The 18,056-nt window shown below is 40.2% G+C and overlaps 2 protein-coding genes across 2 annotated transcripts; both read left to right on the forward strand.

Annotated features, from left to right (window-relative positions):
• Window positions 1-7,307: 7,307 nt before the first annotated feature.
• Window positions 7,308-11,321, forward strand: pcdh8.2 (protocadherin 8, tandem duplication 2). The gene is made up of 3 exons (XM_084908711.1): window positions 7,308-9,988; window positions 10,095-10,293; window positions 10,588-11,321. Exons 1-3 carry the CDS (start codon window positions 7,523-7,525, stop codon window positions 10,899-10,901), a joined length of 2,979 nt encoding a protein of 992 aa, XP_084764837.1. The 5' UTR covers window positions 7,308-7,522; the 3' UTR covers window positions 10,902-11,321.
• A 2,627-nt stretch (window positions 11,322-13,948) lies between these two features.
• On the forward strand, window positions 13,949-16,142 carry cnmd (chondromodulin). The gene is made up of 5 exons (XM_084908592.1): window positions 13,949-14,035; window positions 14,153-14,266; window positions 14,399-14,552; window positions 14,964-15,154; window positions 15,713-16,142. Exons 1-5 carry the CDS (start codon window positions 13,949-13,951, stop codon window positions 15,938-15,940), a joined length of 774 nt encoding a protein of 257 aa, XP_084764718.1. The 3' UTR covers window positions 15,941-16,142.
• Window positions 16,143-18,056: the final 1,914 nt, after the last annotated feature.

Raw genomic sequence — 18,056 nt, forward strand, 5'->3', positions numbered from 1 at the left:
TTGGTTGTTTGTAGATTGCTGTGGTCGTCCATAGTTTGCATAGAAGTTTCCAACTTGTCTACACACTTGTTAACTAACCACCAAGCAGTAGTAAAACTTGAAAAAGATAAAAAAGAGCCTCAGTACTGCATCCCAGCACGTTTAAAAATTTGAAGGTGAACATTCTCCAGTTTGCATTCCACTTTTCTAAGTTTTACTAGCACTCTGTTATTAGTTAGTGAATAATATTTTTTTCTGAACAATTACTTCTATCACCAACCAACAATCTCGTACAACTACAGGAGTAGAGCAGGTCATTTCTTCGGTGTTGGTGATCCGATTCCTCATTGCTCCAGTCTGTCTGCCAAAGCATCCTTGGATGAGATACTGACTCCTAAGTTGCTTTCTGATGTGAATGTTAGATATAAAGCACTTAGGTAGGAGAAGGATAGAAAAAAGTGGGTGTATGATTGGATGTGAACGGGTTAATGAGGTATGTGATATAAAGTGCTTTGAGTGTTCAAGTAGAGTATGATCAGTCCATTTACCACTGACCATTTAATTGCCAGTTGGTCGGGGAAAACACATACACAGGGGTTATCAGTGGGTCACTGACTGGTCTATTTGTCTGCATGACTGGGGCTTTAATCAAGTAATCATTAAGGAATAAGCAATTGTGAGCAACCTCCAGCAAGCACTTGCAACTGGTTGGGAAGTTTTTCTAAAGCAACCAATGGTTGCCAACCACCAATTCATATAAATTCAAGTAAATTCAAGCTAATTTAATCCTTTAAGCAAACATACACAGAATAGCCATTTTTCAACCTTCTTATGCAACTTAGTGCATGCAAAAAAAAATGTTTTTGTTTGTTTGTTTTTTTGCTTTTGTTCAATGAATTAAAAACATATATTGCAAAGGTGTGGGCACCCTACCCACTTGTGAAGTCTCAGACACACTTTCTGCTTTAACAGACTCAACTAAAAAGAGGTGTCATCCTGGACATGTTGCGGCAAAGCGGAGCCTGAATATTGTACTGCCAGCTGTTGGAATGTTTCCATATTACTCACGGAAGGAATTCGTCATTGTTGTTACTGTCTGAAACCAGTGTAAATCAACACAGTGTTTGGTGTCCTCCATTATCACATGAAAAGGTTAACCAAATGACTGTGGCTGTTGTGAAGGGATGTGGACCCCTACACCACACCATATACTGGACATGCAGCTGAACCCTTTCTCTGACATGGTCTCTAACATAGTTTATTTATTTTTTTATAATAGTTTTTATAATAAATAGTTTTATAATATATAAATGAATCACTTTTTTCACTTTATTGGTTGCTGTAACACAGTAATTTCTTCTGCTTTAACTGACTTGTTATGACTTATAAAGCAAATCGAGAATTGAGGTTAGGAGCTGTCAATTAGTGAAAACATATATTACAAAATTCATACATTTATGGAGTTGACTGAGGGTCTAAAAATATAGCTAACTGATGTCTCCAAAGCAGAGAAAGTCACTAAAAAGCTTTCAAAGTTCTTCCAGGTAGCAATTTCCACTGTGCAAAATGTCATAAATAAAATGCCGGTTAAGGGTAAGTGTGGAAGCAAAGAAAGGACCTGGAAAGACCTTTCTACTAAAACTGCATGCATGGCTTTTGGGCAAGCAAACCTCCATAAAACCATGAAGGACCTGAGGGAAGATTTAGCCAGTACAGAAGTAATGGTGCATCATGTAAGATTGGCCAGAAGAAAGCCTTACCTGTGACCTTATCAAAAAACTCAATGTATGAAGTCTGCAAAGCAACATCTGGATCAGCCAGTGTTGTTTAGAAGTAACAAGGCAACAATGCGCTGTTGAAAAAACAAGGTAAAATTAATTTTGGACCATATCCACGGCACAGGCAGGTTTATAGAAAAGAAGAAGAAAAAACAGCATTTCAAAATGAGGACCTTCCAATTGCTCAGCATTGTAGTTTAAAAAATCCATTGTGAGTCATTTTAACTGCTAATAATACAAAAAAAAAAAACATTATGTATCTAGGAGGAAGAATAACTTCTGTAAAATCTCACAGATTCTGGATTCAAATTTAATGGAATGAGTCAATAAAAAGGACAGGACTGTCCTACAAGAGGACAGTTAACAAATGCACACCTCATAGTCATAGCCTTGCATTAATATCACTTCAGCAACCTATTGCATTAACACCATACAAAACTAATATGGCTAACTTGCAACATCCTGTCAAGAAAATAGTTGTGACCTTTCTTGTTTTCTGTTATCTTGTTTCCCACCATGACAAATATAAGGCCACATGCACTTCCCTTTTAAATCTAATTTTGTCTCTTCCTGAAGGAAGTGTCTGCCTTATGGGGGCGGTCTTTAAGATCGTCTCTAACTTTGCCTGTTCATTGTGTGTGTGTGCATGTGTATGTCTGTGTGTGTGTTGTTTTTTGTTAGTAAAAACTATTACCTGATGTGTGTAGAAATGTCATTATGATGTCAGCTTAAAAAAGAATACTGGCAGCCTTGGAGTGAATCTGATTAGAGGATGGAGAAGTAAATCAGCATCTGCATTTACTGCGGTCTTAATAGAACATCTACACCAAAGCATGATATAAGCATGGTTTATTTCCCAGTGCGATGCCATCTGCCTTAAGAGCGAAAAACATTCTGTCACACTTGTTCTCCCTGTGTTGCAAAGCGTATAGTATGAAATTGCCCATCTATCATTATTATTTACTATAGCCACAACTATTAAACTGTGTCTGTGTGGGCTCTTTGCAATGTCTCAGATCATTATTCACACTTTTAGTATTACTGTATAAGATTATATTATAAGGAGTTCAACCATAGCCACTTGTGGACTCTGTAGCTGACTGATGATTTGTTATAAGCATGAAGTGCTATAAATTGTCAGAGACTAATTGTAGTTGGATGTCTATCCAGATGCTGGATAATAGAACAGTTGCACTGTGTTTCCAAGGAATCCTCCAATCAATGTATCCTCTAAAGAAATGCAAGAACATAATTATACTGCAAAAATGTACTCTATCATTCTAATAATTAATAAAGTCCCACGGGAGCTGGGCAGAACACTGAAAACAGTTCATATGGTTGCACACATACTTAATGGAAACTAAATCAAAGTCGTAGTTTACAGACTCAATCCAAAAAGCTGACGTTTGGGGTTAAACATTAAAGTGTTGTTGTACTGTGCAAAACGTTAGCACTTAAAATACTTACATAGTTCACTTCATGTTTAAAAATATGTGGATACCTAAAGAAAGCATGTGAACATCATATCAACAAGTTACTCACAAACAGTGGGGAGGGGCACATTAATTTTAATATCATGCCTTTATCTCCCTCTGCTCATCTGGAAAGGCTATTCACAAGGCTTATGGATTTGTTCTCATTCAGCCACAAAGTTATCGCTGAGATGCGACACAGATAGTGAGTGATAAGGTCTGTCTCAAACTCGGCATTCCACATTCACCCCGAAGATGCTGGAAGGGTTTGAGATAAGGGCTCTGTGCAGTCCACTCAAGTGCTTCCATTTCAGACATAAAGAAACACTTGCTTAATGGTCAGAAATTTGTGCAGTCATCTTGAAAAATGGAAGTCCTTTTCCCAAATTGTGGCCATAATGTTTGTAGTGCCTTGTGGTCTAAAATACCAGTGTATGCTATAGCAATAAAATTTCCATTAAGTAGAACTAAGGAGCTGCAGCCTGTGCCATGAAGAGCCACAAACCAAAATTGCACAGAAAGTACTGTCTACAGTTAACTCTGTCTTTGTGTTATTAGAGGGAAAGAAATGAATTTCAAACGATTATAGAAGCAGTAAAAAAAAAAGAAGAAGAAAATTGAAGCCCTGTCTAAATTGTTTTCTCTGCTTTGTTTATGACTTTGTGATTATGTCCACTAAAATGTTGTGCACCAGCTGAAAATGACAGCCACTCTTCTAAAAGCATCCCACTGGAAGCACATGAGGCTGAAATGCTTTAGTTGCCATTTTAAGGAACGTCTGCAGAGGTAATGTGACGCAAGTACCTGAATGTAGCTGTTGGCTGCCTGCAGGGGAGACAAATAGCAAAATAAATATTCCCTCCAAAATTATTTTTTCAATGAATTATAGATGCAGACATCAGAAGTATTAACATTATGCTTTGTTGTTCAGCACTTACTTAAGTTTTAATATTTTATATAATCTCACTAATCACAAAAATAAATGATAATAGCTAGCTAACTAGATGCAGAATAGATGCTCATCTGGGCCGTTGCTGCTTTTAGCATAGTGTAAAGTAAAAATAGGTCTGTATAACTAAACAGTGTTCCCATACCAACAAACTTAACAGTTATGTTTGGCATTATTGCTTGTAATATTGTGTGGGATTACTGTAATGTTCAGTTTCGACAAATCCCTGAAAGCACTGGCAAAAATTCAACTCCAAGCCACGACAGAGCCTCCACTATGTTTTACAGATAGCAGTAGAAACTCATTATTGTATCTCTTTTCTGACCTCCTCTGTACATATTGATGATGTTTCAAACCAAGACTTTCAAACTTGAATCCATCACTCAATAAAACTTGTTAACACTGATTTTCAGCCCAATTATTGTATAATTTGGCATATCTAAAGATTTTCTCTCTGGTTCCATTGCTTTAAAATGGCTTGTTGCCAGCTGCCTTTCCACTGAGAACATTTCTGATGAGCTTTCGGGGAACAATAGATGGATCAACTAAAGGGGCAGATGCATCTCTCAGGTATTATGTCAGGTTTTTTAAGGACATGACTTTAGATATTGCTCATCTCTGTACAGGGAGTGCAGAATTATTAGGCAAATGAGTATTTTGTCCACATCATCCTCTTCATGCATGTTGTCTTACTCCAAGCTGTATAGGCTCGAAAGCCTACTACCAATTAAGCATATTAGGTGATGTGCATCTCTGTAATGAGAAGGGGTGTGGTCTAATGACATCAACACCCTATATCAGGTGTGCATAATTATTAGGCAACGTCCTTTCCTTTGGCAAAATGGGTCAAAAGAAGGACTTGACAGGCTCAGAAAAGTCAAAAATAGTGAGATATCTTGCAGAGGGATGCAGCAGTCTCAAAATTGCAAAGCTTCTGAAGCGTGATCATCGAACAATCAAGCGTTTCATTCAAAATAGTCAACAGGGTCGCAAGAAGCGTGTGGAAAAACCAAGGCGCAAAATAACTGCCCATGAACTGAGAAAAGTCAAGCGTGCAGCTGCCAAGATGCCACTTGCCACCAGTTTGGCCATATTTCAGAGCTGCAACATCACTGGAGTGCCCAAAAGCACAAGGTGTGCAATACTCAGAGACATGGCCAAGGTAAGAAAGGCTGAAAGACGACCACCACTGAACAAGACACACAAGCTGAAACGTCAAGACTGGGCCAAGAAATATCTCAAGACTGATTTTTCTAAGGTTTTATGGACTGATGAAATGAGAGTGAGTCTTGATGGGCCAGATGGATGGGCCCGTGGCTGGATTGGTAAAGGGCAGAGAGCTCCAGTCCGACTCAGACGCCAGCAAGGTGGAGGTGGAGTACTGGTTTGGGCTGGTATCATCAAAGATGAGCTTGTGGGGCCTTTTCGGGTTGAGGATGGAGTCAAGCTCAACTCCCAGTCCTACTGCCAGTTTCTGGAAGACACCTTCTTCAAGCAGTGGTACAGGAAGAAGTCTGCATCCTTCAAGAAAAACATGATTTTCATGCAGGACAATGCTCCATCACACACGTCCAAGTACTCCACAGCGTGGCTGGCAAGAAAGGGTATAAAAGAAGAAAAACTAATGACATGGCCACCTTGTTCACCTGATCTGAACCCCATTGAGAACCTGTGGTCCATCATCAAATGTGAGATTTACAAGGAGGGAAAACAGTACACCTCTCTGAACAGTGTCTGGGAGGCTGTGGTTGCTGCTGCACGCAATGTTGATGGTGAACAGATCAAAACACTGACAGAATCCATGGATGGCAGGCTTTTGAGTGTCCTTGCAAAGAAAGGTGGCTATATTGGTCGCTGATTTGTTTTTGTTTTGTTTTTGAATGTCAGAAATGTATATTTGTGAATGTGGAGATGTTATATTGGTTTCACTGGTAAAAATAAATAATTGAAATGGGTATATATTTGTTTTTTGTTAAGTTGCCTAATAATTATGCACAGTAATAGTCACCTGCACACACAGATATCCCCCTAAAATAGCTAAAACTTAAAACAAACTAAAAACTACTTCCAAAAACATTCAGCTTTGATATTAATGAGTTTTTTGGGTTCATTGAGAACATGGTTGTTGTTCAATAATAAAATTATTCCTCAAAAATACAACTTGCCTAATAATTCTGCACTCCCTGTATATATTTTTAGATGCGATGCAGATGTTCTTTTATTTTCCATTTGTCCATTTTCCTCTGTTTTTTTTTAATACACAGTGCACACTATGTTGATATATGCCCAAGATATGCCACGTTTTGACCTAGCAGATCCTTGGGAGTCACCTTTTTGGTGCAAAAATAAAATTTTATCCCTGTCAAACGGTGCAAACGGTCTTTGGCATTTTTGTAGATCCAATTAAAGAAATTGGAACAAATGATATGTTTTTCTGCTAGCAACAAAGTGCACGTAGATACAATTTAAAATGCTTTTGTGTTTTTTTGCTAAGATGTCTTTCTGAAGCAACAGAAAGAGGACTAAAGACCCCTAAAATGTATACTTGTATCTTTTTATTGATTGATTTGACACATTTGAGGGGTGCAGGCGGCTGTATATTCCTCTTTTTCTTATTTTCCCTTATACAAGTAAGATATAAGAAAAACATATTTCAGCTCCTGCCACACCAAGAGATCAATATAGCGCCACCCTTTACTCAGAGGGGAGACGTAGACAATTTAATGCGGATTTGTCTCTAGATAATTAAACTGTTCTCGTGTTAACTGAGCCCCGAAGAAAAACCTTGCTCAGTTCACCAAAAACAATTGAGCTGGTCTTGTGAGTGTATGCAGACATTTGTGTAAGAGCGCGCACACTTGCACATATCTGCTCGCGCACAGGCACGCTCAACAGAAATACACTAGACATCAAAAGAAAAAGAAATAGGCTTTCGCTGAATAAAACCATCACTCGGTAATGGCTGTAATAAGACGATAAACACTACAGGAACTATCTTCAAGGACTGCAATATCTCTCTGCCCTTTTTTCTGTTTTGCAACTTCCTTCAGTGTGCACTCTGAAGAAAAAAAAAGAAAAGGCTCAGAGCTTTTTTTTCCTTTTTCATAAGGGGGTATTTTTAATTCTAAAGCGAGGGATTGGTCACACTTCGTCTCATTAGCATCAGCAGCTGTATAAACCCCGCCACTGCAGAATTTTGAGCTGTTGAAGGCGAGGCAACAAGCGTATCTGACTGGCTCCGCGCAAGGAGCAAGCAACTTTCACTTTCAGCACACTTCAGTTCATAAAAGCGGGAGCTGTATGGAGAGCTCGCTCCAGAGGTGAACTGCTCTCTCCTGCACACAATGAGGCTGCTTACCGAGAGGAAGATTACTACGAAGATGATAGGGGGCAAATTTAAAACTTATTGGCACCGGTGGATTTTAATATTCTCAATTCATCAATTTTTATTTGCCTCGTGGGCTCGGTCCGAGGGAAATACTATCAGATATCAGACCAATGAGGAAAACGCACCAGGTATGGTCATCGGAAACCTTGCCAAGGACATGTCCTTGAGTCTGTCTCATTCCTCCAAGAGCAATTTCAGGATGATGAAACAATTCAACGATTCATTCATCAGGGTGAGAGAAAGCGACGGGGAACTCACTGTCGGAGAACGAGTTGACAGGGAGAGAATCTGCAGACATTCTCTACAGTGTCTGATTACTTTTGACGTGGTTAATTTCTCAAAAGATCGCTACAAATTGATTCACGTTGAGGTGGACATAAAGGACATCAATGACAACTCTCCGGAGTTTCCAAGCAAGGAGTCTATAGTGGAAATCTCAGAGAATGCAGCAGTTGGGTCCCGCATCCCTTTAGACCCGGCTGTGGACGCTGATGTCGGGTCGAACTACATCCAAAGCTATCAAATTTCCGTAAACAGTCATTTTACCATTGATGTGCTCCTGAGAGCGGATGGGGTTAAATATGCGGAATTGGTACTAATGAAAGAGCTAGACAGGGAGACTCAATCATCATACACTGTAGAGCTGGTCGCCACAGACGGAGGAAATCCGTACCGATCGGGGTCAACAAAGATAACTATAAAAGTGACCGACTTTAATGACAACAGTCCAGTTTTCGACCAAAATAGTTTCTCAGTCAGTTTGCCAGAGGACGCGCCTGTCGGCACTGTTATACTGGACTTAAACGCAGTTGATGCTGATGAGGGCTTAAACGGAGAGGTCGTTTACGGGTTCGGAAAACAGGTTTCTCATGAGATCCGACAACTTTTCCAAGTGGATAACAAATCAGGTCACCTCACTCTCAGGGGCCCCGTGGATTTTGAGGACAAAAGCACCTATGAGCTAGACGTGCAGGCGACTGATCTGGGACCCAACCCCACCCCCTCCGTGTGCAAAATCATAATTCACGTCACCGACGTTAATGACAATGCCCCAGAAATCAGCATCACCCCTATGACCTCCATTACAACAGGCATTGCATACATCAGCGAGGCGGCAGACAAGGACAGTCTGGTGGCGCTCATCAGCACCATGGACAGAGACTCTGGAGTTAACAGCCAAGTCTACTGCACGTTATACGGCCACGACCATTTCAAACTCCGACAGGCGTACGAGGACAGCTACATGATAGTTACAGCAGCAGCCCTAGACAGAGAGCGGATTAGTGAGTATAACTTGACAGTCATGGCTGAGGATTTCGGGTCACCCCCACTGAGAAAAATCACTCAGTACACCATAAGACTCACGGACGAGAATGACAACGCCCCGCACTTCGCTAAAGCTGTCTATGAAGTTTCAGTGGTAGAAAACAACGCTCCGGGTGCTTACATCACCACAGTTGAGGCCACCGACGCGGATCTGGGCAACAATGGGAAAATTACTTACAGGCTTGTGGAGAGCGTTATCATGGGATCCCCAGTGAACACATTTGTGTCTCTTAACTCAGTGTCTGGCTCTATATATGCACTCAGAAGCTTTAATTACGAAGTTATGAAACAGCTAGATGTACACATTCAAGCAAGTGATGGGGGGTCACCACAGCTTCAGAGCAGAGCTGTCATCAGATTAAAAATAGTTGATCAGAATGACAACCAGCCTTCTATCATAGAGCCCCCCCTTTACAAAGGATCTGCTGAAGTTTTCCTGCCTAAAGATGCACCTGCAGGTTATGTGGTAACCCAGATAAAGGCAACAGATGCTGATGAAGGCATAAATGCACAGCTGTCCTATAAAATCACCGAGGGGGGACACCTGGGTTTCTCTATCAACAAAGACACAGGCAAGGTGCACGTGAGTCGACAGCTGACGTATGATATCGCAGACAATGTCAAAGTCACAGTGTCAGTCGCTGACAATGGATCCCCCGCACTTACCTCCACAGCTACAATACATTTCAGTTTCGTAGAAGGTGCTCTACCAAGTTTACCTTCCTCAGCTCAAAATGGCAATGAGGAGCCCTTTGAATGGGACATGTCCGTAGCCATAATCATCGTCCTGGCAGGCAGTTGCTCTGTTCTCCTGGTGGCTATCATTCTTATCACAACCATTTGCAGCCGCCGGAAAAAGGAGACAGGGGATGGGGGAAGTGATGATAAAGAAGAAATTCCAAATGTGGAGAAAGTTGAAAGTGGACACATTGATTCATTAAATCAAAACCACAAAGGCAAAGTGTTTGATGCCCATCCATTTCCAGAGAATCCTCCATTGGCCAGCAGCAACACAATGGAGACAGGCTGCGAGGATGGCAGACAGACAGCAGGGATGTTTGATTCAAACAACAGGGTTATGGAGGGTAAATTAAAGGTATGTCCATTTAAAAGGTAATCAAATTTGTTTTCTTGTTTTGTTTTCTTTTGTTTTCTTTGTATTTAGACTCAAAATCTCCATGAATGTGTTTAAATCTCTGCAGGGATATTCTACACTACCAGGATATGGGAAAGAAACTGTCAGGCCGATAACAATATGGAAGGGCAATTCATTCACAACAATCTCAGCAAGAGATCCACACATCAGCGGCAAGGACAGTGGAAAAGGAGACAGTGACTTCAATGACAGCGATTCTGATATAAGTGGAGATGTGCACAAAAAAGAGTCACCCCCAACGAACAGTAAGTGAAACATATATCTAGAGAGAAAATAAGTCAAATAACAGCATATGTGAGCAGTTTCTTGAGGTAAAAAGAAAAAATAGGAGATTATGTGGTTTATAAGTGGATATAATAAAAAGATAACCTCTCTACCACTGCACTGGTAACATTTTGACTGATTTAACTGTACACTGGATGCATTGTGACGAATCATTTGGACTTGAGCTGAGATCTTTCATTTATCAAACACGCTCAACCAGGTGAGCCAGCAACTGTATTCATATCACATCCTGACAGCACCACTGTTTTCCACAGGTCTCTGGGCATGTACGAATGAGTGCAAAGTGCTGGGACACTCGGACCGATGCTGGAGCCCTTCAGCTACAAGACCAAACACGAGCCTGGCCTGCGGTCCCCATCTGTCAACATTTTCCAAGACAGCTTCACTTCCCAGGGACACCAGAAGGGAAAACTACTACCCACCTCACATGCCCAAAACCAGCGGTCTTCAGAGTGTGTATGAAAAAGTTCAACACCAGGAATTTGATTACATTCTCGTTGGTCCACCGACACCAGCGAGAATACAGGAAACAGACGAAATTTCCATCCCAGAGTATACAAAAACATAAGTAAGCTTAAATGACAGATCAAACAGTCACTAAGGGAGATTTTTTTTTTCCTCTGTGCTGTCTCTATACTGTATAATACTTCTTAATCTTAATAGACTCTATGTTGGATTGTTGCAGTGTTTTGTAGTAAGTCATGTGTCTTTTAACTCATATAAGACTGTTCATTGTATCATGTGTAATATGCAAGATTTTTTACATTATTAATAATATATTTTTCATAATGATTCAATGTAAAAAGGAATTTTATTATGGATTTTTAAAAGCATGTGTTAATATTTAAGGGGCATGACCTGTGGACATTTAGGCTGAGAAGGGCCTTTCTGCTGTGGAAAACAATCAACGTGAAAGATTGCCATGTTTGTGGTAGATTTTATCACATTGTTGCACAAATAAACAGTTTAAATTTAATAAAGAGAAGTTGTTTTTTGTTTTGTTTTTTTGTTCAGTACTATTAAAAAAATCCTGGGCTTGTAGGGCCTAACTGTAATCTTACAGGCGGAGTACAACCTTTTGTCCTATTCACAAAGCATACAGAATAACCTCAATTAGCCAACTGAATGCATTTAATTTCCCTTAAAGGCTTATAGGCTGCAATAAATAAAATGAGGTTCTCCAACCATCACAGCAAAATTGATGACAAGCACAAGCCAATGTCACTGTCTTGTCATTGTACACAATATACTTACTGTGCTGCCTCAATTTGCATGCAAATAATGCATTGCCAGTCAAATGTACTTACAGTCACTCGGGGAATTAAAAAAGCAACACCCCCATTATTCAGGTTGTTTTTTTTTTTAAATGAAAGTGTTATGTAACAAACAATATTTGTTTTTGTGTAGATATTGTCAACTATTGTAAATAACACAGTGATTTATCATTGTTTCTAAAGTAATAAGAGTATTTTTTCTATTCCGTGAGCACATTATTTTAATGGTCAAAGATTCCCCTCACCTTTTGTGATTGCCCCTCAGCTTATGTGGTTTTAAAACTGTGATTTTATCTTTTTCTAAGAAACAGCAGCACTTTACATTTAAATCTCTTTTCATGCAATTTTCTTTAAGCTGTGATAAAGACTACATCACCGCAAAATGTCCTTTCTCCTCTAGTCAGATGAAACAATTCATAATTCAGCAAAGGTTATGTCTTTGTGTGTGTGTGTGTGTGTGTGTATGAATGTGTACATTACTTCCAGTCTGTGTGCTCTTGTATCATCTCATAATATAAAGACTTACAAAGAGCATGAAAGCTTCTCTATTCAAGTTTTACTAGAATTATAATGCATTACTCTAATCTGGAATCTCTAACAGCCAAGCAAACGCAGAAAATCGGCAGCAAACACATACAAGAACACAGAACGGTGAGAAAAGGGGAGAAATTAAAGCTAAGACATTGTTCAGAGTAATCCCTGCTATGATATAAATTTCATCATTTCCATCCTGGCTGGTCTCTTCCAAAATGGCAATATGTCAGTGAATCGTTTGATGATTATAATATATTCACAGCATCTAAAAATAATTCTGCTATTTAAGAAACAATAAATCATCAATGTGTTCTTGTTATGGCCAGTGTAATCACCAGATTTCAACTCAAATGAGCACACAAAGGAATTCTGATGCAACTGTGGTGTCACATAGTGTACCAACACCCGACTGAGTGACTTTAAGGCATTTTTCCCCCCTTTAATCTGTCCCTCATCTGTAGCTGTCGTGACAGGTTATATATTCTTTTCCAAACAATCACTGACTCAAAGGTCACATAACATCCCTTTGACCAACAATTGCATCCCTGTCCATAAAACACGGCACCAGTCAGTCTGTCGTGAACTCAGAGCTGCTTAAGCCTTGTTTTAGCTTGATACCACAGGGTGGCCACTTTGCTTTGAGCATTATGGAAATACAGGTAACATTCAGATGAAGAATTTTGCTCAAGTGAAGTAAATCAACTCTACGTCATTCACACCTACGGGCTAGAAAAAAACTCTTCTGTGGACAAACCGATTCTCGGAGGAGAAGCAAGCAGAGAACGGTTCATACAAGACACAATAAGAGAGATTATGGAGAAAGTGCAAAATACAACTTGTGGATCTTGGTGTTTTGAGCACTGCAGGCCTCCGGTAAGGAAACCTTATTAGCTTTTTATTAGAAATAGAACTGACATCTGTGACATGTTAATAAAGCTGTCGACTCAGGAAAACCTAAAGCTTTCCAGGGATGTTTCTCTTGTCCTGGCTCAGTGTGTGTGTCACTTCTTACTTTGCTTACTCTGAACTTTCAGGGACAAAGCACCTGCAGCACACCAACCTCTGCTACACTCAGCCGTCCCCTGAGATTTGGAGCTGTGGTTGTCATTGTTGGTGCAGTTTTAATGTTGTGTGCATCCGTGGCTACTCTCTATCTGCAGAAGGGGAGCGATAAAAATGTAAGCGTTGAAAAAAAGGTAGTTATTGCATTGCCCCTTCAATAACAAATATCTGTGAGTGAATGTGACAGGGATGCTTTTGGTGAGGAGCACGCCACAAGTACTTTTCAGAATCCTTTAATGATGGAAATTTAAATGGGCATGGTTGTTTTCAGCTCTGTGATATGTATATTAATCTCTTGGAAGCGCCGTCAACAACCATCACAATTCGGACTGTAAAAATGCATCTTTAATTTTGTTTGCAACACATAGAAACTACATAAATTGATCCTGGAATTCATTTCCATCTTATAAGAAATAGTGTAATGTTTATTTGTGTACTAATGAGCTCACCTGTAGGGCAAACATCCCCATCAAGGTCTGTAACAGCATCTCCTGTGGTGCTTTACTCAAATTCTCAGTGTGGTAAAACTACAGAGGATTTTCAGAGGATTTTGTGACTGATGACTGTGCTGGGGAATAACACAAGCAACGTGAAGCTTGTTTTTTATCTCTCTTCTCTCGTGTTCGCTACTGTGTCATTTACATAACTCGACTAATCAGTCATTTTAACATCCCACTTTGAATGCTGCCAGGTTTATAATGTTCATTACAGTATGAACATCAACGGGGAGGTGAGGGAGGGCTCCATGGAAATTGATTCTGACAACAATCTTGAGAGATTTAAAACCGGGAGTGGAGCTGAGGAAGCTGTGGAAATTCATGACTTTCAAATTGTGAGTAAGTTTGTCCTTGTTCTCGCTTCCCGAGGTAGCTCAGCTGAGACCTTCTGTGTGCTTAGCAAAGTCGCAAAGCCTTGAGTGTAAACATGGCATCTCTGTGATTTGGTGCAGGGAGTGACTGGAATCCGCTTCTTTGGAGGAGACAAGTGCTATATAAAATCCCAAATCAAAGCCAAACTTCCTCCCATGGGAGCTCACGACAAAGAGATGGTGATGTTTGACCTGGTACGTGCAAACTACTTGATACAGACTGTTGTAAATTGAAAAGAAAAAAAAGGAGAGAGATTACAGCTTAAATTTCTTTTTCCTTCTAAGTAATTCAAGGACATTGTCTCTCTTTTTTTCACCCTCCATCAGACAGATGAATTAATGCCAGTGAGCTTTGATGAGGAGTTCCTTATTTGGGTTGCAGCAGAGCAGCCGCTGAAGGACACCAGGTTTCTGAGCAAGAAAATTCTGGATCTTTGTGGGGAGCTTCCCATTTACTGGCTCAGACCGACATATCTAAAAGGTTTCCTTCTGTTCTGTTTAGTTGCTGTACATAGCATCATAATCTAGGAAGACTGGCCTTCGATCAGTCTGCATGTTGCTCATTGCTTATTAAAACCTTAGTTATGTTTGCCCTGCTTATCTGCTGACACACTTGTAAAATTTACAGCCTTGTCTTAGAAGTTGGAGAAGCACTCGAACATCTTGAACATACACCACATTCAGAGCCCAACACCAAAAAAAGACTCGCAGAGTCTTGTATTAAAAAAGAATGATCTTGAAATATGCAAGACTGCTTGATATCACTGCTGCTAATTTAATTATTCAAGACATCTGAGACAGCTCCAGCTATGTAGGATTGAGCTCTGAGGACATGTATGGCTTCCTGTGTATGTTGACCCAATACTCTTGCCTCTTGCGACTGCTCTAACAGATGGGGAGAGGAAAAAGAGAGACACGCATCGAGCCAAACGGCAGTTTAACATGGAGGAGGTTGAGGCAGCTGCCGAGGAGGGGGACCTGGTGAGTCACGCAGAGAATGACACCTCCAGAGTTGTGGAAGAAGAGGAGGAGGGGGCGCAGTCAGCTGTGGGGTCAGCAGACAACCCCGAAAACCCCTATCAAGTGAGTCTCTTCATCCACAGTGCTGTTTATGGTAAACAAGTCTCAAGAGTTGGTGAATTTTTGATCAAGAAGCTTATATAGAGCCTTGAAGCAACCCTTTAAGGCTCATTATGAATTTACGTCTCTCTGTTTTGTCAACACTTTAATAGAGGACTACATCAGGACTCTTAAGATGGCAGCCTTGTTAAAATGTATTTTCACACTGATAGAAGTTCACAGCGTGGAAATGTGTTTAAGTGGTTCCTGTATTTCTGCTGGCTGTAGGAGGTACATACTTACTGCTGCTGTTGTTAAGGTGCAATACTGGCAGCTGTAATTACAGGTCACTTGGGTAATATCTGCCGTTCCAACTTGATGAACTTGTGAACTGAAGTGAAAACTCCCACCGGTTATAAAAATTCATGCTGCCTTCAAGAACTGCAGTCACATACTTGAGAGGATGAGAAGTTCTTCAAAACATTTGAATTGCAAATGAATATTAAAAAAATATATTCTTTCTTTTTTTTTTTCTTAAACACGATTGCTATTCAAAATCAACATTGGTTCCTTTAAATGCAGCGCAGCAGAGGGGCCGGAGAGGAAAGCGCCCTGACCTTTGACACCATGTTAGACCACCAGGGGATCTGCTGCTCCGAATGCCAACGCAGCTACACTCACTGCCAGAAAGTGTGTGAGCCTCTGCGGGGCTACTGGCCTTGGCCTTACAACTACAGAGGGTGCCAGGTAGCTTGTCGAGTCATCATGCCTTGTCGCTGGTGGGTGGCACGCATTTTTGGAGTTGTGTAAAAGAACACACAACATATGTGAGCAAATGTGTGTGCACATGTGTGCTTTGCAGCTCAGCTTCTTTTTCAGATCTGCGCACAAATATCAGATTTCTCTTTTTATTAGCATCTACCAGAAAGCTATGCCTGCTAGCGTGATATGCAAAGTGTTTAAATGTGACCATTTTTAGTGTAGCATATATACCATCACCGGCCACTTTATTAGGTACACCTTACTAGTACACGGTTGACCCTTCTTTTGCCCTCAGAGGTGCCTTAATTCTTCATGGCATAGATTCATAAAATATTTTTGGTCATATTGACATGACAACATCATACAGTTTGTGCAGATTTGTTGGCTGCACATCCGTGATCCCTTCTGTTACACCACATCCCAAAGGTGCTCTATTGCATTGAGATTTGGTGACTGTGGAGACCATTTGAGTAAACGTACTGTTCAGTTAAAAAAAAAGAAAACATATCTTGAGGTGATTTTAACCTTGCGACATTGGGTGTTATACTATTGGAAGCAGCTATCAGAAGATAAAGAAAGATAAAGATAAAGAGATTGGCATTTAAGGACCAGGTAGGCTCTGGTCTTTAATTGATCAGTTCAGCTCATTTGATACTATAGGGCCCAAAGTGTGCGAAAAAAAATCCCCCACACCATTACATCACCAGCAGCAACAGCCTGAACCATTGATTCAAGGCAATATAGATCCATGCTTTCATGTGTGTTTACACCTGACCCTATGATCCGAATGTATCAGCAGAAACAGAGACTCAGGTTGTGCATTTTCACCCAGAGAATTGATGCTCACTGGATATTTTCGCTTTTAAAAAAAAAATCCCTTCTCTGTAAATCCTAAAGATGATTGCGTAGGAAATTCCCATTAGATCAACAGTTCCAGCCAACCTGTAACCAGCAGCCATACCACATTCAAAGTCACTGCTCAGTTTAAACTTCATCAGGTCATCTTGACCATTGTTGCCATACTATTGGCTGATTAGAATTTTTCATTAACACAAAGCAGCTGAATGCATGTACCTAAGTGGCCAATGATCATATACTATACATGACAAGTTTTTCATCTTGATAGGAATGCTACTTTTTGTTTAGATACAATTATTTGGAAATGCATACATGTAATGTTCTTATTTGCAGCTGCGGATTCAGAAATGAGTGCATTCATTTTTGTATCGTGTCATGGCCAGGCTTAATGCACTGTACTGTGTTTAATGGAAGGCACTGGACTGAATCCAAAGGCTCAGCAGATCATGTACCTTTTCTGACAAGCTTCAATAAATTCTAATTACAGTATATGCTGGCTTTGATGTAGATGCTTTTTGTGTCACATGTTGTTACCATGGTTCTACTGCATGTTTTTCTGATAAAACTGAAGTGACAGCAATGGTTGCCATAACTTCCATTCACAGCTCAGAATCAGTTTGAGGGCAATACAATTTGTGCACACTGACATCTGCATTGATGTGAACTAATGTGAGATGAGTGTCATGGCAATGATGGAAAATGTTTCCATAAAAGTGACATTTTTTCTTTATTAAATCTTTTTTTTCTATGAAAAGAGGCTGAATGCAAAGCTTCCAGAAAACATGATCACAGAAACTGTTTTTTTAGTACCTCTTTCTGGGACTTGTGGTGTAGTATCCTATTCCGAATACCTCAAAAATCAAAAGAAATGAGATTAGTATCTCTAAAGCCATATGCCCACTTTCTAAATAATTGAGAGGAGCCATGTTGTGATCAAGACGATTTCACAGAGGTTGATCCAGGCACATCAAATTACAACAGATGTGAAATTACACCATATCTGCCACTAAAGCTGCATTGAAACTCAGAAGCGGTGCGCGGAAACAACACAAAGAGATGCTTGTCTTTTTGCTTGGAGATTTTTTTTTCTTCTTTTTGGTTTTCATGGGGGTAGAGGTACTTATCACATCTGCAGTGCTGATAAGACGGCCTCTGTGCTTCCGTAGGCAATATAATATTAATCCCTCTCCCACGTCTACAGATACACTTAAAGGAAGGTGACAAGCATGACATATCCAGGACCTCCTGATGGCTCGTGCTCTGGAGTGCAGCCGCTAAAAGAGCCCCAAGTACCCTCAAGTGATGT

The sequence above is a fragment of the Perissodus microlepis genome, chromosome 16, assembly GCF_051167445.1.
Source record: "Perissodus microlepis isolate ML-2025 ecotype Zambia chromosome 16, ASM5116744v1, whole genome shotgun sequence".
NCBI lineage: Eukaryota > Metazoa > Chordata > Actinopteri > Cichliformes > Cichlidae > Perissodus > Perissodus microlepis.